Consider the following 24,211-nt stretch of genomic DNA (forward strand, 5'->3'; position numbering starts at 1 on the left):
ACCACAGACGCCCTATCAGCCACAGGGGTCGCTTATGCGCAGTGAGCCATGGATTCCCCTGCCGACCTAAGCTCTCCCTACCCTGGCAGCGCTCAGCCAATTGTGCGCCACCCCCTAGGAACTCCCGGTCACGGTTGGCTGTGACATAGCCTGGATTCGAACCTGCGATCTCCAGGCTATAGGGCACATCCTGCACTCCGCACAAAGCGCCTTTACTGGATGCGCCACTCGGGAGCCCCTACTTTTGTCTTCTTCGTTATTTTATCAGATCCAGATAAACACTGGTGCTGTCTGCTGTGACTTACAAATACAGAACACTAGCTGAATACAACTGCACAGTTTTTACCTGTAAGGGATCACAAGGTTTTCCTCATAGATAGATTCAAACTTTCTTTCTCTGGTCAATGCAACAACGGTTCGAATATTCTCCATGGTTTCTGTGGCAATCTGTATGAAATAATTAAACAATTACAATTAAACAATAGATGTATGGCTTGAATAGTTTTCATAATACTCAAATACGTTAACATACTTCTCCTGCCATGACTGTGGATACAGACATAATAGTATATTGGGATGCAAGGTCCCTGAGTGTGCTGTGAATGGCATAAAAAATTATTTAAATATATGTATTAATAAAAAGGGTAACATATGTGGGTACAGACTGGTGCCTCCACCTGAAGGGATCCATTTTCATGATTTTATCACAGAATATAGATCCAGGACATAGCTGCACATTGTCCGTCAAACACAGAAAGACACAATACACCCAAAAAAACAGGTCCTCTGTCATCTTTCTAGACAGAATTTCCGAAAGCATACATCACAAAACCAGTAAAACAGAAAACCTACTTTTCCAGCAACTTCCAGTTCCTTTTTATCCTTCTCAGCATGCCCCGAAAGCATTTTCATTTGCACGGCTCCTGCAACAGCCAGCACTGGTACAATCGCCAGAATGAGGAGAGTGAGCTGCCAGCCATAGATGAATGAAATGATCACGGCTGTCCCAAGGTTGGCAGTGTTCTGAGCAAAGGTAGCGAGCCTGGAACCGGTAGCCTGCATAGATGAATATAATTTTATTACAAAAGCATTTCATTGATGTTTTAAAAATGACAAAATGCAGTGTTGAGGCAAAAAATATGTAACTTATTTTTACTCACAAGTATTGGACAGTGCAGTTAATGCTTACATTATAAGGATTGTCTTAACAAGATGTAATAATATTCTTATTCAGAAATAAACCCTGAGTGCTCACTTAAGTATACTTTCTTAAGACACGTGCACTCAAGGGCTTTCTAAATATGGCTAGTCGTAGTCACTGTCCTGCCTGCACATGGCGTTTTCATTGGCTGTCTCTAGCAGCAACCTTCTAGCAAGATAGAATCTATTTATTCTGTCCCACTCAGTGATACTCAAAAAAAGAGCAACTCGTTTTCAGAACCTCAATAAGAACATTGGTTTTATTGGGCAATCCTTGTAGTTGTCATTGGCGGTTTGTTCCTGTTGTCATTTTGTTCAGTGGTAGGAGGCGCCCTCAGTTCCCTAAGAACTCTACAGAAGATATTTTAAAACATTCCAACTGTGGTGCGTTCCCTAATGCCAAATAATGAATTATTCTACAATATAGCCATGGTGCTCATTAAGATGCAAGGGTAGGAATTGGTTCTGAACCATACCTCCAGTAAAGCATGAACAAACTCTCCAGTATTTCGAGTAGTAACCAATTGCAATTGGTAATTAAGTAAGTGAATCAACACAGTAATAATAAGGATAAAAGGAGACCCAGAAACACCCACTCCTTGCACTTGAGCCGCATCAGTTGCAAGTCTCGTCGTCAAGGCCCCGGTGCTGTTCTTAGGGTCATCAAACCATCCAAGGTCCTATAAGAGTGAAGGTATGAATAACATTTTAAATATGAACACAGGCCCTTGCCGAGGTATCCCTTCTTCTCCTCAAGGCTGCTTCATTATTTACAAGCCTAGCAGAGCACCCTTTACCTTGTATAGCATCCTCAATTCTTTTCATATATTTTGTTTGCTCATTTCCTGGCTTATTAGTCTGCTTGTGTTTGCTGCAAAGGGAATCCATGAATAAAAAAAGGCTAAAATACTGAAGAGGTTACCCTTGAGGGCTATTCTAGTCCCAGTCTGTTTCAACCATACATCAATAAAGAACCAACTGTGCTCCGCTTATAACCCATTGAGCCACAAGACACAGTATAACAGGGCTTCCCAAACCCAGTCCACGGGACCCCAGTGTCTTCTGGTTATGATTCCAACTAAGCTCTCAATTACTTACTTAAAAGGTTGCAGATTTCAAGTTAACTATAACATTTTAGAAGTAACTTGAAATCTGCAACATTTTAAGAGCTGAGAACAATTAGAAAGGTTAAATTAAGCAAATTATTAGTTCAGGGTTTAGTTAAATAATTGAGTGCTCAGTTGGAATGAAAACCAGAAGACACTGGGGTCGCGTGGACTGGTTTTGGGAAGCCCTGCTGTATAATCTTGCAATGTCTGATTTAAAAATGAACTCTCACCTACACCTTTCTTCACACTAACCATCAAGATTGAATTTTGGAATTTCTAGGGATCCAGTCTGCTCTAACCATAGCAACCCACACAGAAGGATAAACTTCAGTTTGTTTTACAGTATGAACTAAAATGTGAAATTAATATATAACAGACAATTTGTAATGAGCTACAATCTGGGTTCGGGTAATTTATTTTAGATTAGGCTTTACTGTGTGACTTATTTTTAATTCTAGCTGTGATTAGGCTTACTGTGCCACTTAAGAGTAAGTAGCAGGGTTCCAAAAATATAACGTTACACATCCCTATGTGTTGCTACAACTGTTTAAATAAGGTACCTGTAATTTTTCTTTAAATTGTTAACATCCTGACAACTTTTTACACTTATAACTTTAAACTCTGTTTCAAGCTCTTTTCAAAATGGCCGCTGTTTCACTGGGGTTTGAGATCTGTCCTCTAAATCACTGCAGGAAGAGCGATAAATAAAAACAAAAAAAAACAAAAACAAACAAAAAACATAATAACAAGTACCCTGGCATTTCTGTTCTATACCACATCATGGATCGTTACCTGTTTGACAATGTGGGCAATAATCTGTACACTATCAGTGCACTAGAGCAGACATTTTGAAAAAGTTTAAAGTTATACGTGTAAAAAATTGTCAGGATGTTAACAATGAAAAGAAAACTTACAGGTATGTTATTTAAACAGATGTAACAATACGTGGGGACATGTAACATTACATTTTTCAGAACCCTGCTACTCTTTAAGGTTAGACTGTTGATCTTGCTGCCTTTTGCTTAGAGCCCTTTTGAGGTTAATCTGCTTGTTAGGTTAACATTCTTAGGTGAATTTCTTGCTTACTTTAGATTCTTACAGGTGCGACTGATACAGACGTGATTTGCAACTGCACTCTCCATTGGTCTTTCCTACCTATACTCTGCCTTTTCTGCCTGTTTACTGTCTACACGGCTCCCTGCCTCTGTTACCTTCTAGCTGTCAGTATGTCGACTATATCCACTATGACTTTCTCTGCCATCCCAGTCCTCCTTTCCTCTCGTATTTGCTAAATCTCTCACCAGCACTTCCAACCTGATCTCTCTACCTCTGCCCCATCCTCTACTCCTTTCTCCTGCTCTCTTTCCGGAAGCCTCTGGAACTGCCAGTCAGACTGCAACAAGACTGACTTCATCTCTGCCTACGCCTCTCATCTTTTTTTTTTTTTTTTTTATAAATTTAGTCATTGCCAATTATTTTTTTATTATATTCTCCCCAATTTGGAAATGGCCAATTATTTTTAGGCTCAGCTCACCGCTACCACCCCTGCGCTGACTCGGGAGGGCGAAGACGAACACACGCTGTCCTCCGAAGCGTGTGTCGTCAGCCGACCGCTTTTTTTTCACACTCACCATGCAGCCACCCAAGAGCTACAGCATAGGAGGACAACGCAGCTCTCCGGCAGCTTACAGGCAAGCCCGCAGGCGCCCAGCCAGACTACAGGGGTCGCTGGTGCGTGGTGAGCCGAGAACACCCTGGCTGACCTAGCCCTCCTTCCCCCCGGGCGGCGCTCGGCCAATTGAGCACGGCCCCCTGGAAGCTCCCGTCCTCGGTGGGCAAAGGAATAGCCTGGACTCGAACTCGTGACGTCCAGACTACAGAGCGCATCCTGCACTCCACGTGGAGCACCTTTACTGGATGCGCCACTCGGGAGCCCCCCACGCCTCTCATCTTTCTCTTGACTTTCTCATCTTTCTCTCTACCCCGAGAACACTGCTACCCCAGCTGCTCTCTCCTCTCTCACTCTCCCTGTTCCATAGGATGAGGTGGGGGAACTGGATTCCTACTTTCTCCATCCTGGAACTTCTCAATTCCCTCTGCTCTCCCCTCCCTCTCTCAATGGTCAATTGTGAATATACTGTATGCGGTAGCTAGGGAATGGATCATAGAAATGCTGGGACAGCTAATTGTAGCCTGCATGGGAATTGCCAGAAACATGTGACACAAGTCTGGGTTTTCATAAAAAAAAAATTATAAAAAAAACCAAAACAAAACATATGGTTGAATCCACTCATTTACAATTCATATTTGTGACTGGTGAATAAGTGACTTGATTATTGATCCTTAGGATTTCTCTGTACTGTCTTAGCCCCCCTCAAGCTAACCTACCAATTTACCTACCTGTCAACCAAATTTTTGGAATGTAAATCTATACAATAACCTGTGCAGAGAGTAGGGATGCATATTGCTAATGCATATGCATTAGTGCCCTATCGGTACAGTTTCTAAAAAATATTAGCAAAATATATAGTATGTGCACGGAGGCCTTCTGTTAAATACTGTATATTCTATCTGCAGCGTTATAATTAAAAAATATATATGTTTCTGTGTTTATTTACTTCACAGACATTGTTTGTGGTCAATAAAGCAATTAAGAATAATTGTTGTTTTTGATTTTATTGTACAGTAGTTCAAGTAACATTACAGTTCAAATGTATATTTAATGCATACCCCATAAGTTAGCATTAAAGTAAGCACAGTATTTATTCAAATGTTACATTTTACTTGAACCCAAAATACATTTTACTCACTTTGGGCCTGATTTTTCAAAAGGGGCAAAAAGTGATTTCTAAAACTTGATTTGTGTCACTAAACATATGGCTTTCAAAGGGTTGATGTATCCACCTGTTGAACCCTTAAATATAAATTACTCAGGGGCTACATTGGGTATTATAATGTCTCCAGTAATAAAACAGTCTTACCTGTCGCAGCATAGCTTTAAATGCCCTGAATCGAAGTCTCATTGTAAGAATTTCTCCAGATTTTCCAAAGCTAAAACCCTATTTAACAGAACACAAGGGTTAGCTTAAGTTTTGGCAGCTGTCATATAGTTTACCTGCATGGCATCATAACCTATCATCTACAACTTTGTCAGGAATCTTTGAAATACTAATACAGCAAGCTGTAAACTCTCACAATAATATTCCAAACAAGAAGACAGACAGTGACATGACACTATTTTAGATGTTCCATTTGATGATAATAGTTTTTATCCTCTCCCTCAGTTGTAATGCCTAAAATGAAAGCTAGGCCATCATGCTCTGAGAGGCTCAGAGAAAACCCCAATGTCAGTAACTCCAGTCATCTGAGGCCTGCTCCTCAGCCACAACTACAATTGCTGTAGCAAGCTCATATGTACTTGTCTTTTGTTTTATACAGCCTTCACGTCCCACCATGCAGCTACATTTCTTCAAACAATAATATAATTTAACATAGTTAATAAATGAGCCCACTTGTTATACTAAAAGTAACGAATCTGCTAGCACAATTGATCTTATTTTTACCAATAATGCCAATGTATTAGTTTTAGTATTAGGAAAGGGACCTAGAGTAAAACTACTTCCATACAGATCTTTTAAAAATGTCCATAGTCAGGCATTCCTGTCTGACCTTTTAGAGGTTGGTTGGGTTCACCTGGGTCTGATTTCAACAGTTGATGATTTGTGGTCCTTTTTTTGTACACCATTTTAATGTTGTCTGTGACACACTAACTCCTCTGAAATCTGGCAGAATAAAGGGCTCTTAAATTCTTAAATTCCCCTTAACAAGTATGTTTAACGCTTCTTTACCACCGAGCCAAATTCCAAACAGCTAGAAACAAGCCAATCTTTACATCTAGTTCTGCTGCTAATATAAGTAATTATCATCCAACGGCCTCTTCACAATACCTTTTTAAATCACTCATAAATGTTTATTTTAAAGCTGACCAGGGTTGCAAATCCTGTAAATACAATGACCAGAATCATGTAATTGGAATTGTTTACTTTTTAATGCGTTTATTTTGTATTATGTTTTTTATGATTGTTTTAACTGTTTTTCTCCGGTTTGACTGATTTGTCTTTTTGCCATGTATTTTATAATGTTATTTTATGCCACCTGTTGCCAGGAACCTCTTGAAATGAAATGTATATCTCAAGGGTTCTATCCTGGTTAAATTTGAATTATATTTTAAATGTGTCCTTGTTTATTTGTAGTTTTTGTACTGTGTTTTATTTGGCCTTTTGTACAGTCTCCTGTATGTGTCCTCTGTGTTACCATCGCTGGTAGCGTCACATGACCCGTTTGTTTACTTTTTCTATGTTAATAAATCCTGCGAGCCTGTGCCGGCGTTTAAATTCCAACTCCCATGTCTTTCTGTCTTGCATATCAGCGGTTACCCACACATGTGACATGAGTGCCCTGTCAGTCCTCTAACAAGTCAAGCTGTACATCAACAGGAATATCAAGAATGAAGACAGTCTCCCAAGGCAAGAGAAACAAGGGCAAGAATGCATTCTACCGACCCTATTCACAAAACTTTTGACAGTTTTAAATATTAAATACTGAAAATGTACCTGAAAGAACATGCTGAAAAATGAAACCCCGCCAATTGCTAAAAAGAATAAGGAGAGCATTGTGGATTTGTATCGCAACACATCTCTGTCTGTTTCAGCAAAAACCTGAAAAACAAAACAACATTCTAACATTTGTCAATATACACCTAAACAGGTTTAATTGTTTTACAAATGGACCCTGATAAACACAGAGTTATTAACTGGGGTCAGCAAACTCAAAACAAAGATCAAGATTTGAACATATCCACTCCAGCTTACATTATTTATTTTAACTTTTCATTTTCTGTTATTCAGTTTGTCTTCAGTATAATTGAAATACTAGTTGAACTTACCCCTATGATTTTGGAAAAGATAATGGCAAAAACAGGTTGGAGACCTCCATTCACAAAGGCACAAAAGGTTCCTAGAACCAGATAGGGCCACTCAGTCTTGTTGAGTTTGAGGACACTGAAAAAAGATACCTGCGGCACCTTTTCATCCTAGATGAGAGCAGAAGATTTCATGAGATGCTCAATTCTGAACATAGTTTCTGTTTAGACAGAATTGTGTATGATACAGCAATATTTAATTTGAATTATTTTTACATGTAATCCACAACCCATACTCTGGTATTTCCACACACCCAAATATGTGTTACTTTGAGTAAACTGTATCTAGGTGGGGATAATAAAATGTAAGGTAGTATAAGGTATATTAAGGTACTGAATTCAACAGAAAAATGTACATCTTTGTTTTCCAGATCCTTCTCTGTCGTTTTTCCACTCAGCTGGTTTGAACTTCTTCTGAACAGTGTTGATTCAGTTAACGATACCATGGAAGGGCTCTTCTCATCTTCCACAACCTCCTCTGCAGCACCCAGCCCTTCGTCTTTACTTGTGTATGTCTAGATATAAATGTATTAGTTGAGGCATACAAAGAAGCTGTGACAAAGAAGCAAACAAAGAAGATCCTCCCACTCAATTCTGCAGCGTTACGTAATTTGTTGATTTAGTGATAGATCTTTGAAACATATGGTTTCAGGTGCAGTAAGAGGTCAAGGCTTTTTAGTTACAACATTGTAGCTGTCAATGCATGTACAGTAAATATCTGTGGAGGCTGTGTGGTCAAGTGGTTAAAGAAAAGGGATTGTACCCAGGAGGTCCCCAGTTCAATTCCCACCTCAGCCACAGACTCATTGTGTGACCCTGAGCAAGTCACTTAACCTCCTTGTGCTCCGTCTTTCGGGTGAGACGCAGTTGTAAGTGACTCTGCAGCTGATGCATAGTTCACACACCCAAGTCTCTGTAAGTCGCCTTGGATAAAGGCGTCTGCTAAATAAACTAATAACAATAATAATAATAATAATAATAATAATAATAATAATAATAATAATAATAATAATAATAATAATAATTTGTCTTACCAATTACCCCCTTGTATAACCTTCAATAATACAGGTTAAACTGCTTGGACACGGAAACATACCTGCATAGTGACAAGGGTCTGGTAAACCCCCTTTCTGCTCATCAGCTCACTGTGAGTGCCTTGATCTGTGACCACTCCATCCTCAAAGCTAGTGATAATGTCTGCATTGCGAATTGTAGACAGGCGATGGGCCACTACTATAGTGGTCCGGCCTTTTCTGACCTGCAAAACCAAACAAACAGCATTAAAAATACAATGATGCTGTTTGTGAACCAGTTGATAACAGAAGTCGCTGGCCAGATGCAACTGGGCTCTGCTGAAATGTTAGGGGGCCTGAAGTCTGGATGTTTTGACACTAGGGTCTGGTTTTAAAAGCACTGTTTTTGGTGGTACTGAATTGTTGGTCATAAGGAGGATAGTACCTTTTTGTGAGTTTGCCTTTTTTATTAATAGCACATCAACGGAAACCAAACTTGCTGGAATACTCATTATCCAAGACAATACCATTATTGAAACTTCAACTCTTACGCCTTCCGGTAGTGTGTTACCTTGTCCAGTGCCATCTGCACAATTGCCTCGCTCTCAGTATCCAGTGCTGAGGTTGCTTCATCTAACAGGAGAATCTTGGGGTTGCGGACCAGAGCTCGAGCAATGGCGATTCTTTGTTTCTGACCTCCACTAAGTTGTGTGCCTCTGTTGCCAACCAAGGTTTCAAATTTCTTCAGAGTTGACAGTATGGAAAGAGATACGGGCATTGTTTTTGTTAATGAAATGACCAATAGCACCTCTAATCTATATAGTTGATCAAACTAAAAATAAGTTCTTCCTTATATTAACTATATTTACTCTGTGTGTGGCTTCATCGTTCATTTATTTGTTATGTACTTTATCTTTATATAAATCAAATATTAATTCAAAATAAAAGAGAACAGATTATTACAAGGGAGAAATGTTCTATGATCTTACTTGGGGTAGTTTCATGATGAAATCATATGCGTTTGCTTCCTTTGTGGCAGCTTCAATCTCAGCCTGGGACACGTCCTCCCTCCCATAGCGGATATTTTCTAAAATAGAGGTGGCAAAAAGAACAGGCTCCTGGCTCACCACTCCGATGTTTTCCCTGAGGCATTTTACATTCAAGGATCGAATGTCATGTCCATCAATAGTAATCTGTAAACATACAGAGCACCTTGGAATTATAAGAATGACTCACTCAGGTTATCCTAAAACAGAAGTTCACAAACTGTGGTAACTGACAATATCCCAGTAGGTTCCTTGAAAAATCCATAATAAGGCTACTGCATCTGTAAAAGACCCTTATAAAATTGGCTGTAACCAAGAACAATATGCCAATAATGCGTGTGGTTACATATATAGTTGACACAAATTACTGTATGTTGGGCCAACATGTTTGTCTTCTTGTTTCTAAATGGTTTGTACAAATATAAATAAATATATTTCTGGTAAAATGCTGTTGTTCTTACCCAAAGGCTGGAGATAGTAATGAATTCAAATACTTACTGTTCCTTCATCAGTATCATAAAACCTCTGAAGCAGCTGGACTGTTGTGCTTTTCCCACAGCCACTGCTACCAACCAGTGCAATTGTCTGGCCACTGCTGACCTTTAGGTTCACACCTTTTAATACCTGCAAATTAACAAAATGATGTCAGCATTAATTATTGCTTTACATACCAGATTTCCGGAACTGAGGATTAGTGCACATTATTACTTTTACAGCCTACAGATCTATTTCAATAGCACCAAATTATGGAATTTAAGCTATGATACTTTTTTTTTTTTTTTACATATACCTACTTTATATGGCTAAAAGTTCATGGATGCTGCATTATATAAAAGAATATAAGAATCAATAAAAAGTTACACACAAACGTAATTACATAAAATACATTTAACTTCATTGCCCAATCTAAAGAACAAGTAAACAGAAAGGGTTATTGCACCTACCTTAGTATCTGGTCGTGATGGGTATGTAAAATGGACATTTCGGAATTCAATATTTCCTTTGATGTGATCTGGCTTGTATCCGCTGTCTGAAAAGCTATCAATTTTCGGTTCCTGTAAGCACAGAGTAGAACTACATGCATTAACATGTCCGTCTTTAAACAAATCAACACTTTTACAGAACTATAGCTACTTAAACAAAATAAGAATGATATGGCCAAGGCCTTGTTTTCAGTGAGTCCACCAAAAACTGATGCAAACTGCAAATAAAAATAGTTTTTGTAAAATACGTATCCCACTACAATGACACACTGTAATGTATCATGGAAACATAGGTGACTATGAACAGTATATGGAACAGGATCATGTTAATCCAAAATCAGACCCAAAATACAGGTCAGTACTGTGCAAAACAATGTCACCATGATCCACAGTACATCCACAGCATGTATGCACATGCATATAGTTCCATTTAGTTTGCTGCAGCTCTGCCAATAGATCTACTAATAAGATCACCATTATTACAACCACAGTATTGGGAATGGCTTTTTTAAACAATTAAATTAAGAACTACTTAAATACCTTTAGAAAATACTCAACTACTGTCTCCAATCAGATGAATTGGGAGAGAAGACATTACTCAGTGTTGTGAATGATGAAAGCTAACTCACTAATGGAAACCAAAGAATTAGCTTTATCAGGTACAATTATGTAAATAGAAAATAATTGGGATGGAGTGTAGTTTAGCTCAGGGGATCTAGGCAATCACACTAGTAATAGAGAGGGTAGAGAAGAGCGTCCAGGGCACTCAATCCTCACAGGTTAGCGGAGGCTGCGAGACGCTGCATAGAGCAGCTCTTTTTGTTTCTAGTTTTGTTCATAGTGTTGATTTTCTCTTTTGCTTTAACCTTTTGTTTGTATTATTATTTTGCAGCACCAGTGGGTGCTTAAATGGACTTGTACCACCCAAGCATACTTACCGTTGTCGGTATAGGACTCCCCCTTGTGTTTAAATAAATCTTGTGCGCCAGTGTGGCATTGTCAAAGAAACCTGTCTGACTCCCGTGTCCAGCGTTTTGGGTCAGGGAGTAACTTACTCTCTAATTTTAACAGGGAGTAAAATGTATTTTCAGGGGGTAAAATGCAATATTACCTTGAAGTCATGAGTAATCTTGATAAATACTGTATAATCTTTAATGGTAATAGGGTAGGCATTAAAAAAGAGCTTTCCATTTTAACTGCAATGTTACTTTGAACTACTGTACAACCACGCATGTGTTCTACAAGGTTCTATATCGTCTCAGTGCACGTTGTGTTTTTTCAGTTTATGGCTTGTGGTGTGATAAAAAGAACAGTAAAATAGCTAATAAGTCATTCATTCTGGTGCAGACTTGAAGTGAATATAAGTTTTTTTTGTGTGTTTTTATAGTAACTAAGCCACGACAACAGGGGGCCCCATGCAATTGCATGGGCTGCATATGCCTAAAACGGATACCGTCTGCAAATTAATTATGTTATTTATATTTTAACATTACACTGTTAAACTCAGTGAACATGTTAAAACTTCAATATAAAGCCATACAGATAAATAAAATAAGGAAATCCATTAATAAGTTATAAATTCAACAAGGGTCAATCTCACAATTACCGGGATGGGTTAATATTAAATGTATTCATGGGGCTATGCATACCTATCCAAAGGTCTCAGTGGAGTTAAAAATTGGGCAGACGGTGACGGGAGTACAAGTGGGGTTGTGCCCTCGCTTGCCTGTGCCAATGGATGGTCAAATTGGTTGACCATCCATTGGCTAAGAAGGAGGAGTAATTGGTGACATCTTCCACTTCCAAGACCCGGCTTGGTTTTGCCATAAATCCAAGCCCTGAAACATGTAAACTTTTGGGTATTAAGACCATCAGGACATCAGTTTATCACCACCAGACTGACAGTTTGGTGAGGCGTTTTAATAAAACCTTAAAAAGCATGTTGTGCAAATTCATTGAAACTGGGACCAACTGATTCCTCCCCTTCTCTTTGCTATCAGAGAAGTACCCCAGACTTTCACAGGGTTTTCACCATTCGAGCTGCTGTATGAGTGGAGACCCCAGGGTGTGCTCAATCTGGTCAGAGAGATTTGGGAGGAACAGCAGGGCAATTTAACCAATACAGTCCGGTATGTATCTGTGCAAATGTCTTGCGTCTGTGGGTCGGCAGGCACATGACAATTTTCAGCAGGCTCAGCACAGACAGGAGACACAATACAACATAGGGGCCCAGTTGCACACATTTCAGCCGGGGGATAAAGTGCTTCTATTAATACCCAGCTCTGAGTCTAAGCTTCTGGTAAAGTAGCAAGGACCTTTTGAGGTTACACGCCGGGTTGGGACAGTGGACTGCCAGCCGGGGCAATGGAGGGAAAAACACACGAAAACAGAAACGCCAGGCTCAAGATCTGGTGGCAGGTTTTCCAGACGTGTTCTGTCAAATCCCTGGGTAGACTTGAGTAGCCCACCATCATGCTGACATTGAGCCGGGGGATGGGGGGGCGTATATCTGAAAGTAAAAGGTCAGGTAGTGGAAGCGAAGATTGATAAAATGCTTAAGTTGGGGGTAATAGAAGAGTCCCAGAGTGACTGGAATAGTCCAGTTGTTTTAGTGGATAAGCCAGATGGCTCAACTCGGTTTTGTATTGACTAGGAGAGTCAATGAAAAATCGAAGTATGGTGCTTATCCCATGCCCCGGGTGGATGAATTGCTGGAGTATTTAAGCACGGCTCACTTTAAGACGACACTGGATTTAACGAAGGGGTAATGTCAGTGTTTTTCACTCCCTTTGGTTTATACCGGTTTATTACCCTGTCCTTTGGGTTGCATGGAGAGCCAGCCACTTTCCAGTGGAAGATGGATTGCATTTTGCGACCCCATCAGCAGTATGCCGCTGCTTACATTGATGACGTGGTTATCAACAGTAAGGATTGGTCTAGTCATCTGTGTAAAGTAGCGGCTGTATTGCAATCCTTCGAGTAGGAGGTTGCAATACAGTAGCGGCTGTATTGCAGTCCTATCGAATAGGAGGTGGCCAGTTCAGACCGCTGATTGCAAAGGTGAAAGCCTTGACTGACTGTCCGACTCCTACGACTAAAAGCCAGGTGCGCTCCTTCTTGGGAGTGGCGGGGTACTATCGTAAGTTCATCCCAAACTTTTCCACTCTCGCCGCTCCCTTGACGTAACTCACCCGGAAGGCTGCCCCGTGGACGGAGCCGTGTCAGAGGGCCTTTCTCGCTTTGAAGAGGAGACTGTGTAGCAAGCCAGTGCTGTGCAGTCCTGACTTCAGTAGGTTTACCCTACTGACAGATGCATCAGAGTCAGGTCTCGTGGCAGTGTTGTCTCAGGAGGTGCGGGGAAGTGAGCACCCGGTCCTGTATATCAGCAGGATGCTCCTTCCCCGCAAAAATAATTATTATATTAACATCGAGAAGGAGTGCCTAGCGGTAAAATGGGCAGCCGAGTCACTCCGGTACTACCTCCTGGGGTGACACTTCACCCTGGTTACCAATCGTGCCCCCTTAACATGGCTCCATCCGAATGAAAAATATCAATGTTTGACCCGCCTGTCAATCATGGCGATGACACAAAAAGGTTGAGCGAGCGTGTGTGACTCAAAACTCTCTTATTTTCTCTCATTTAAATTTGCTCTTACTTACGACTGGCTTTATTGCATTTTATAACTGTTCTCATCCTTAATGTGATATTTTGTAATGTGATACTTTGTAACAACTGCTAATAAATAAATAAATAATAATAACAATAATGTTGACATAGATCAACTAGATCAATATCACCTTCAGTCATTACTGACCTTGACTAGATTTGAACCAGAGACCTACAGGTGAAAGGCTTTATGTATCACTGCCTATCCACTCAGTCGCCCCACTCCCAATCAATGGTTCTCATTTTTTTTGCATGGCAACCAAGGGTTGATAAAAGAAACTAAACAGTAATTTAATATACAACATAATATAAATCAAATCATGCATACAATTAAATTATGCCAACTATGCCAACTATATCAGCTTAAACATCACGATGAACCAAATTGCTGTATGCCTTTTTATCAAGCTTCCTGTTTTCTGTTAACCATTAATATCCCATTATTCATAGTCGTGGAAATAGATAATATTGACTGTGGTTCTCTCTGTAATGAATTGAGGGAGTGTAAAGCCCTTCCGTGCTGACATAAGTACTGTGCACCAAAACCAAATATGGAAAATAGGAACAAGAAGGAGAAGGATAGCAAAAAAAAAGAACTACTGAGGGAATGAAAAAACTATTTCCATACACTGTCAATGATCTGAAAAATGTACATACACTGTCAATGATGTGAAATATTTTATGAGCTGCTCCTCTTGCACTGGCAAATGATTGGATATTTGGAGATGTTTGGCCAACCGCAAACGCTCCAATCATAACTGAAAAGAAGACCTGTAAAGAAAGAGATCTGCATTACGTGTGATTCATTGAGTCGATGCCAAATATTTGTTATCCTTGCCTTTCAATTCTCGGTGTTATACTATATATTTAATACAAGGTTTTTAATAGGCTTACCATACCTCTTTAAGTGCTCTGTGCCTATGACTTACTAAGCTGAGCTTCTTGTCTTAGAAAATGTTGTTTTAAAGGTCCTTCTGGCTGCAACTCCTTGTTCAATGGCATGCAATAGGAGAAAATTATTTGTCTTTCTGTACTTTTGGCACAACCTCAAAATAATATTTAAAATAAGTTCAATGCCTTTTTTATATTTACAAAATATAACAAGAACATTAAATGTTAGACATGAAAATGTAACTATTTTTTAAATGTCTGTATAATCATAATTGTTCAAAGCATGAAAAAGCTATGTATTTTTTTTGTGGTATTTACCGTTAGTACTTTTCCAATGGTGTACCCTTCATCTAGGATAAGTTTGCTTCCATACCAGAAAGCCAGCGCGTAGGACGCGTAGATGATAAGGAAGGCGAAGCCCATTGACAGGTTTGCAGAGACAGCCTTCTTTATTCCAACCTTCTTGGCATCTTCTAAATTTGTGCGATACCTGTCCAAAGGTTAAATATTGCCATTGGGATTAAAATTGAAACTTAAACAAGCTTGTTCTAAAAGGCTTGCTCTCTAAATCTTAACTTGGCAATTAAAAAAATGATTTATCTGTATTGAACCTGCTTACTGGCAGGTAAAAACTGGTCACCACTTAGCTCAGGCAACCACAAAGACAGGCTTTACTGTTTGGTCCTGCAGCACCTCTTCAAAATATCGTACCTTTCTATCTCTTTTTTTTGTCCCCCAAAAGCCACCACAGTCTTGATGGATGACAGAACCTCCTCAGCCACTGCTCCGGCTTTTGCATAGGCCACTTGCTCTTTACTAGTAAAACTAGTCAAGACCTGGGAAACCAGACATTTATGTTAACCTGGCTTGAAGCATTTCTGTTTTAAATAATATATATTGTCATCAATATTTTAAATCATACTATTGATAACTCTAAAAAAGGGGGTTCCAATTTTTAATTCAATATTCAATTGCATTCTGGTGAATGAGACTAAAGCATCTCAGATGGTACTGATTCTAACACATAATTGCAGCCTTTGGTCTCTATTTAGCAACAGGCACAATGCATTAATGCAAACGCAAGGTAATTCCATCCATTTTATACCATGTTTTTATGCACTCTTAAAAGGGGTTGACGTCAACTTGTGTCAGAAGAACTTTATAGGAGTGGCCTCATTAATAAATTCAATTGAGCAATTTGGGACTGAAAAAAAACTCAGCCAGTGATTTCTATTGCAAATTATATAGGCTGTGGGAATAGGGAAAAGTCATTGCTGTGTTATTCTAAGAAACACCTCAAAACAACGTGATTGGCATTCACTTCATTCACAATCATGTTTTCACAACATGATGATGGTGCATTACTTAGGTACAGTAGTTTAAATAGGGTATAAATACAAATGTCCAGAGGAAATTGGTTAGCATGTCACTCCTAATTAGGACACATTGGGACTTTCACCTGCATACAAATAAACATGGCTGTTAAATCTCATGTTCGTTTGCAAGCACAGTGATAGGAAATCGCAGTCAGTTCATTTTTTAATAGGGCCCCGTGTCCTTTTTCATTGGTTCATGTCATCTAAATTATTGTTCAATTTTATTTATTTTTTGCCACATGAATGTATATCTGATGTTAAAAGCCAATTACAATCTATCAGTAAACTGATATACAGTAGTTTGCCATTATCTTTGTTTGCTGATTAGTAAATAACTAACACAGGGTATTGTTTATGTTACTCACCTTGGAGAAGAGAGCAGCTGCCACTCCCAGGACTGGACTGACTGCCAGAATAACTAAAGTCAGCTTCCATCCTTCTATAAAGCCTACAACGAATCCAGCTAAGAAGGTAGCCACTGACTGGATAAGCAAGGCAATTTTATCACCAATTCCTTCATTTATCTTGGAAATGTCACTGGGAAGAAACAGATTTTAAAAAGAGGGTAATATCGATGTCAGTACAAGTAGACCCTGCATTATATTTATACATAATACAGTTTACTCTTAACAAAGAAACACAACACTGTGTACAGTAGGTGACAAAATTTGTTTCTGAAGTTTCATACTGTTCGTAATGCAGCAGCCAGAATATATGAAAGGTGTATTTGCTATCACACAAACAATGCTTTGTCTCTAATATATCACATGATGCATACAACTTTTTCTAAATATCTACATTCAACTTTTATACAGTTTTTAAAAAATGCAAAATACAAAACATTGTTTTACATTTTATCAAGGCAATAATCAAGGCGATAATTGATTTGTAATCATTTATTCTACCTTTTTAAATATCCTTTTCCTTTTTTTTTTCTTTTTATTATTGATCATTTTGGCATAAGGGTTTATAGAATGTTAAAACACGTATTTGAATCTTTTAGTAATACAGATATGTGTTCTGAGAATGTTCTCCTGTGTCTAGAACTGCCTTTTTCAAGCTTTCTACAAGTACTAATGAAGTAACTAATAATGACTGCACTTACTCTGTCAGACGTGTGTTCAACTCTCCTATTTCGTTCACATCAAACCATCCTATTTCTTGTCGCACAACTGCGTGGAAGAACTTTTTTCTCAGCCTCTTTATCTGTCTGCCTGCAGCCAAGGTCCAAAAGGAAATCTGTATATAGGCAGCAAGGAGGACTGCTGCCCCCAGTCCTGAGTAGTAATAGGCAAATCTAAAACAGAGAACAGGGACATTACTAAAACACAATTCACACTACACTGTCAAGGTTTTTTTTTTTTTTTTTTTTTAAGAAACCCAAAGGTGCCTCACATGTAGATATACAAAAGCATCATGAGTAATTCCAAGACCATGGAAAAACCATACTTTATATTAAATCATGAAGCCACTCTCCGCAAATCAAAATGCCAGATGATCTTATTTGCTTCGTTTCGTGCATGAACTACCAACTTACAAAAATTCTAACAACATAGATAATGGCATGTATTGTGCCCTTTGTTTTATAAAAGGTTGAAACGTACAGCTGACCCTGTCACTTATGGTATAAAAGTGTTTTCTCATTTTGAACGTTGGACTCAAATTCCTTTTGCACTCCTCTTGACATCCAAAATAATCAAAGGAAGACACTTTTATACCGTAACAGACAAGGTCAGCATATTGTATGTCGTGTACATATTAACTTATATGATCAAGCAGACATTGTTTATTCTACATCCACCAAAATGAGGTAATAGGTCAAACAAACTATAATACTGTAAAGGATTGAAATATAGATCTAAGAAAGTATTTGCAAAAGGTGTTTGTACCTTGTCATTTGTTGTTCCAATGTTTCATTCGATTGTGGCCCAGTAAAATTCCCTAGTCCTAAACAATATTGCACAAATAGAAGCAACAATAAGTCAACATGCAACAGTCTGCAATGATATAGTATTCTACGAATGCTTAAAAAATAAGGAATGCTACATTTTATTTAGATAGTTGATATAGGCCAAAAAAAATGTAGCGCTAAAGATTTAAGAACAAAATGTAACTTTTAATAGCAACCACAGAATCACAAGTATTGAATCCACTTTTAGACAGTCCCATAGGTCTGTTTAATTTCCTTATTTATTACACCAATCAAAGGCTATTGCAATTTTAATCATACTGGTAACTCGTTATTATATGGTGTCATTATTTTAAATCAAAATATACATGAGCTAACAGATTATTTCATAAAGAAGATGTAGACAGCTTATGAAAGTAAGCATATATTCTTATTAAAAACATTTCCCCACAGGTCATGAAATCTTTGGTGACAGGGATAGAGCGGAACAGTCCTTGCACATATATCTGGAAAACAGCTCATCCAATTCCGATGAAACTTGCTATTAACAGTATCTAGCATACAACTCTGAGAGTGTTATATTCTGGAGACAAAAATGTATGTCATACTGCTCTGTTGATAAATGTCATCGTCATCAACTTTTACATGTAACTGATAGCTCTAATTTTGAATTTACAAACTTGTTCTCATTTCAGAAGGTGGACATTTTAAATCTGGTGACAATTGAATGTTGGTATAGATATATATTGAAAACCCTTTGATTCAGGAAATGTTGTGTTTCCTTTTTCAATGACTACATACCTGCGATGGAATCAGAAACAAAACTGTCTGTCATGTCTCCAAACACTATAACCATGGCGGGCATGGCGCCCCCATGAGCTACTGCCATAAGTGTGCCCAGTACCATTAGCAGTATATCCACCGAGTCTGCATAGCGAAACTGCTCAAAACATCAATCACAAATTTTAAAGTACTGCCATTTCCATTTGTAGCAGTGTATTACATAGTAACTATTGCTGCTTCATAATAATAATGAAAAAAAATTAATGTGCTGATGCAACAACTGTAATACAGTTACGGAATTGTAATATATTTTTGTCAATTGTTCTAACATAAAATAATGTGTAATACATCACTTTGGATTCTATTAATAACTAGCTTCTTCTTTCATTACTGTCTTTATGACGTGCACCATTATTTTTTAAATAACTTAAATACTGTGTATGTTTTTTTTTTCTGCCACGTCTTTGATGTAAAGCTTTTTACTCATTAAGTATGAATTTCACATGCAAACCATGGACAGAGATAGCATTATCAGGGACAGACTGTGCAAAATGTTTCACACAGAAAATGCTACATTGTGAAAATAGCCAAAAGGGTTACTTACCATACTAATGGGACTGACCATTTCTACTTTAGGCTCTTTTTTCTTGTCTTTCTTTTCACTACAAAAAACATATACTGTAAGATTCATCAATTGTAAGCATATCACTGAATAGATTATATTATAGAACCAGCGCTGACAGATGTAGCACCAAATAACTTTTTCATATTCGGTGGTTCTGAGTGCTCAATAAATGTTCATGGTGTATTCTATTTAGATGACAAATATGCAAAAAGGTTCAGAAAAGAAATGGGGGAGACATATGCTGAGGGGGAAGCTGAGAGAGATAGTGGGTTTATTGTACCTTCATCTTTGGGGCTGACACGCAATGTGTATTTTGTTTTTTAAACTTATATTTAAAAAAAAGGCCTGTGCTAATGGAAAATAGGAAGTAAAAGGGGTTTGCAGCTCAACATAAATAGCAAAAATGGCTTTATGTTAATCTAAGTCATATTGACTGGTTTTCAAACAGCATTTCAGTGTTTGAGACTTGAAAATATGCCTGGATTTAAAGCTTGTTAAAACAAAACCCCTTAATTGGTTGCATTTTGCAGAGAAACACATTATTATCAAAGGTAGTCAAACTAGTGCTGTCACTAAATTAGCCTACAAATAATACAGGTGGACTTTCACCCATGTTTATAAAAGCAACTAAGGATTTACTGCACAACTTTTCAGGCTAGGGGGAGTTGAAGGGCCAGACATCTGTTATCCTCCATTCTAGATCTTTGTGTATTTTGTTTGAAAAGGTATTTTATTGCTGTGTTTTTCGAATGTTAAAGTAGGAGGGAGGCATGCATACAACTATCCTATGCAAGTAAGGGGTTTCTTGGGAGCATAATTTTATGATTTTAAGCTACCTCACTAGAAGATGGTAAACACTCTGACAGTAGCAAAACCTGCTGCTTTTGAAAAGGATGTCATTTAATCAGGTGGTAAAGAACTTGCGGCACAAATGTGCCTTCTGAAAATCAAGCTGACTGTGTCATTACCAGTAGCAAAAAATCACTTTAGGTGACTGTGACATTCTGACAAGCCCCCTGTTAAAAATAATAGTTTCAAGCATACTGAAAGAACTATATAAAAACTAGTCCTTGTGTGTCTGCCAGTGTGAACCTGTATGTCATTGTAAAGAAAGTAGGCCTATTAAAAACAAATGGCCAATAACAGCATGAAAAAGTGAGCCAACCAACACCCATATGATAATGTTGTGATGCCTGTGGATGTCTGTAATGTCTACCACAGTTCCTAATTTGTATTTCCTCTAAGAATTGTAGCTGGTCTACGAGTTAAAAGCGTTGTGACCATCTGTCAATAAATACATGCCTTTTTCAGTTCTATCTTTCCTGGACTGATAGAATTCACAGCTGCTTTCACAGACCTAGATTAGCGTATTTTACCCTATAGCGTGTACCAGCATTGCAATTGATAGTTCACCATTAAAAACAGCTTTAAACATATACTGTGTATTAAAAAAAATAATTGAATTTACCTTGTATCCACATGATTTGTGCTTTCTACTTTTTCACTCACTGTGCCGTTCATTTCTCCGTTCATGTTCTTTCTGTCTCACCTGTTGAGACAGTTCCATGAAAGCAGCCGAGCCCCACATTCACATTCAACTTTTTTACTACAATATCTCAGGTGCCCACTTGGCAACCTATAGTGACTGTTGGCATGTATGCAGGTGTCAGAGATGACGAGTGTATTCATACATGCCAACAGTCCCTATATGGTCGAGACAGTTCCAATTTCCTAGCAAATGTCGTGCGTCGCGATGCATAGAAAGAAAGTCCCGATATTTACCCATAGAAAAAAGAAGAAGGGGGGGGGATATACGTCTATATGATAATGATTGTTTTTTGCGTATGACTCCTCCCATGACCTCTACCGCCTGCCCTCCCTAAGACGAGCGTCCCGCTGAACAGTTTCTAAATGTTGGCAAGTATGGTGTATTTACGATTACTCTTATTATAAAACAGGTTAGCTTTTCAGTGTACATCCTCTTACAAACATTCTAGTGCAGAGGTTACCAACCTTTCTGTGCAAGAGAGCCAAACTAGACATTTAGAGCAAGTGATTTGCAAAGAGCCAGTCGTTACAGCCGGTCAAAACCTATGGTAAACAGACTCCAGGAATAAAAAACACTAGAGCAGTGTAGGTGAACCTATAATAACAGTGTGGTAGTATGTAATGACTCTAAGTTGAGCAGCGGTACATTTGTGTGGATGCTACTAGTGCTAGTACTTTGTGTGTGTGTGTGTGAATGATTAAGGAGGCATATTTGGCAACCCTTGGTGAAGTGTATACTAAGGACATAAAGCTGGTTGCCTATTTCCGATTGCTTTTTCAGAGGTTTCAGCTAACATGGAGAAAATGGATGAGACCCGTTTAAGTAGTTTCAGTCACCTCAGGAAAGTGACTAATTTTACTATTGTAGCGTGTGGGACTGATTGTATATACACCTGTAGGCAGTTGAGCGCTAATTATTGTAGATCAATTCATTATCTCTGATCACATAAAAACTACTCACCTCGACTATACTAGACAAACGTTCTTTCCGGGTCAGTAAGTTTGGTAGTTGATTGCAGTCGTGACTGGCTGTGCGGTTCCCTTTCAAGTCGAAGACGACCACCCAAGGGCGTAGGTTTGGTTTGAACATTGGTGGGGACACAATTTTTTATGGGGGCGGAGTCGCGGTCGCTAAGGGGGTCCGGGGGCATGCCTGCCCGGGAAGAAATTTTTTAGGAGACAGCTATTAAATGGTCACTTCTGGGGGCGTGAAATGAATGCTGGACATGAATCGAGGACAATTTGATTGACATGAAGTTGGCTGGTATACACTCAAAACACTATGATAAAGTGGCCCTCCTGGAAGCTGGTTTGACATCCCTGCTATAGAATTACTAATAACCTGAATTATAACCTATCCCAGCCTTACTGTAAGCTACCAATACCCCTGCCACTACAAGCATGAGCACATGCAAGCTTACGTGCACACACACACACACACACACACACACACACACACACACACACACACAAGATACTGCATTGTAGAGGGCATAAGTTTCAAAAAACAGTTATAGGTTTATTCACATAGAGTGCAGTTAACAGTCTTGCTTTTAGGTCTGTAGTTATCTGACACAAACATTTATCCCTAGCTAACATTAGCTGGCTTGCCAGCTACATTTGCTTCCACCTGCTGAAAAGTGCAGCTTCCTCTTCCTTGCTTCTATGTAAAAGACCCAAACACATGCCTACGTCTGTCATTGACAGAAACGAATTGTAGGCAGATCGCTCTGAGATCAATAAGGTCCAGTTTGTCCTGATGGACATGGCACACTGCAGCGTTGTTTAGGCGCATTTGTGACATTGTGGATCTGAGCCACGTTTTCAGTCTTCTGAGTGCACTGAAGCTTCTTTCAGCTTCTGCTGAGGACACTGGAATGACCAACAACAGCCTAACAAGGGCCTCAACCTGATCAAACAAGCCTCTAACCTCAACTGACATTCCTCTTAGGATATCTGCAGCTTGAGCGCTGGACTTGTAGGTGTTATTTTAGAGGAACATAGGTAGTTGCACTTTCAAACTCTCCCTGTTCAGCTCTGGGTACTGATCTACAACCTCATCCATTTCCCCAGTAAGGAGAACTTTCTCCAGTTTCAGAAGGATTTGTAAATCTGTCTGGTTAAACCGCTCTGTAAACTGCAAATCCACTGTCTAACATTTTGTAGAATTCAATCCTGTAGTATTCTTCAGGTGACTTTGGAGCATGCTGGCTTGCCCTACCAGTATACCATTTCGGTGGCTGTCTTTGGTGAGGCATTTGAATGGGCTCAATACCAAGGGAGTCAACCATTGCCACTGCCTTGTCAAACACATCCTGGAAGCTTTCCTTATTTCTTTTGCCTTGAAGAGTGGATTTAACATACTCTATTGCAGCTTGCATTCCTGCAATGGTTTGTGTCTGTTTTTGCAGAGACTTATTCAAACACTCTAGTTCCCCTATCACTTCTGATGCTAGAAGGAGTCCAAGGACAGTTTTCCCTTTCTGGAATCTGTCTAGGAGACCATTAGCCCTCACACCTGTGTCTGATCCATTAGAAGCCATCTCTTCCAAACTAGACAACACACTGTCATACTGACAGAGAACTGAGTTCACAGCCTTCCCTCGGACCGTCCACCTGGTGGGACATAGTGGTTTTAGTGTTGTGTGGTGTCCTTCTGATCCTGCCTTTACCTCAAACATCGCCTTGAATTTTCCTGATTGATTGCTCAGATTCCCCAGCTCATGGACCCACTGCAAGGAGTCACGTATTAAGGGAGAGGCTGTGCAAGCAGACTGTGTGATAAGATTCAAACAGTGTGCACCACAGTGCACATAGAGAGCCAATGGCTGCTGTCTCTTCAGCACAGCCTGTGCTCCTGTGTACTTCCCTGCCATATTGGCAGCACCATCATATGTCTGACCGCGTAAGCCAGACATTGGAAGATTAAATCTCAAAAGGACATCAACAGCTACTTTTGCTATCTCCTCTCCAGTGGTCCCTGAGACTGCATACAAACCAATGAATAACTCATGTGGCACCAGGTCATGGTCCACATATCTGAAACATACAGACTCTTGCTCTTTCCCTGCTACATCTTG

At 39.1% G+C, this 24,211-nt stretch overlaps 1 protein-coding gene across 3 annotated transcripts in view; it reads right to left on the reverse strand.

Moving 5' to 3' along the window:
• LOC117394709 (ATP-dependent translocase ABCB1-like) overlaps positions 1-24,211 on the reverse strand; it is a 43,437-nt gene that overhangs the window by 9,541 nt on the left and 9,685 nt on the right. Inside the window, exons 2-22 of one of the 3 annotated variants that reach the window (XM_033993193.3) lie at positions 21,052-21,132; positions 19,563-19,620; positions 18,977-19,115; positions 18,156-18,213; positions 17,372-17,563; positions 16,632-16,803; positions 15,602-15,726; positions 15,209-15,380; positions 14,657-14,770; positions 10,294-10,404; positions 9,848-9,973; positions 9,293-9,496; positions 8,875-9,045; positions 8,387-8,548; positions 7,647-7,805; positions 7,255-7,401; positions 6,923-7,027; positions 5,291-5,368; positions 1,797-1,880; positions 853-1,056; positions 347-447 (exon numbers count right to left, since the gene is read on the reverse strand). In XM_033993193.3, coding sequence (XP_033849084.3) covers positions 347-447; positions 853-1,056; positions 1,797-1,880; positions 5,291-5,368; positions 6,923-7,027; positions 7,255-7,401; positions 7,647-7,805; positions 8,387-8,548; positions 8,875-9,045; positions 9,293-9,496; positions 9,848-9,973; positions 10,294-10,404; positions 14,657-14,770; positions 15,209-15,380; positions 15,602-15,726; positions 16,632-16,803; positions 17,372-17,563; positions 18,156-18,213; positions 18,977-19,115; positions 19,563-19,620; positions 21,052-21,116 — 2,747 coding nt within the window. In that variant the 5' untranslated portion in view covers positions 21,117-21,132. Of the gene's footprint in view, positions 1-346; positions 448-852; positions 1,057-1,796; positions 1,881-5,290; positions 5,369-6,922; positions 7,028-7,254; positions 7,402-7,646; positions 7,806-8,386; positions 8,549-8,874; positions 9,046-9,292; positions 9,497-9,847; positions 9,974-10,293; positions 10,405-14,656; positions 14,771-15,208; positions 15,381-15,601; positions 15,727-16,631; positions 16,804-17,371; positions 17,564-18,155; positions 18,214-18,976; positions 19,116-19,562; positions 19,621-21,051; positions 21,354-24,211 lie in introns of those variants that run through there. The other 2 variants (XM_059012573.1, XM_059012574.1) reach the window with 2 other exon arrangements.

The sequence above is a fragment of the Acipenser ruthenus genome, chromosome 3, assembly GCF_902713425.1.
Source record: "Acipenser ruthenus chromosome 3, fAciRut3.2 maternal haplotype, whole genome shotgun sequence".
Lineage (NCBI taxonomy): Eukaryota > Metazoa > Chordata > Actinopteri > Acipenseriformes > Acipenseridae > Acipenser > Acipenser ruthenus.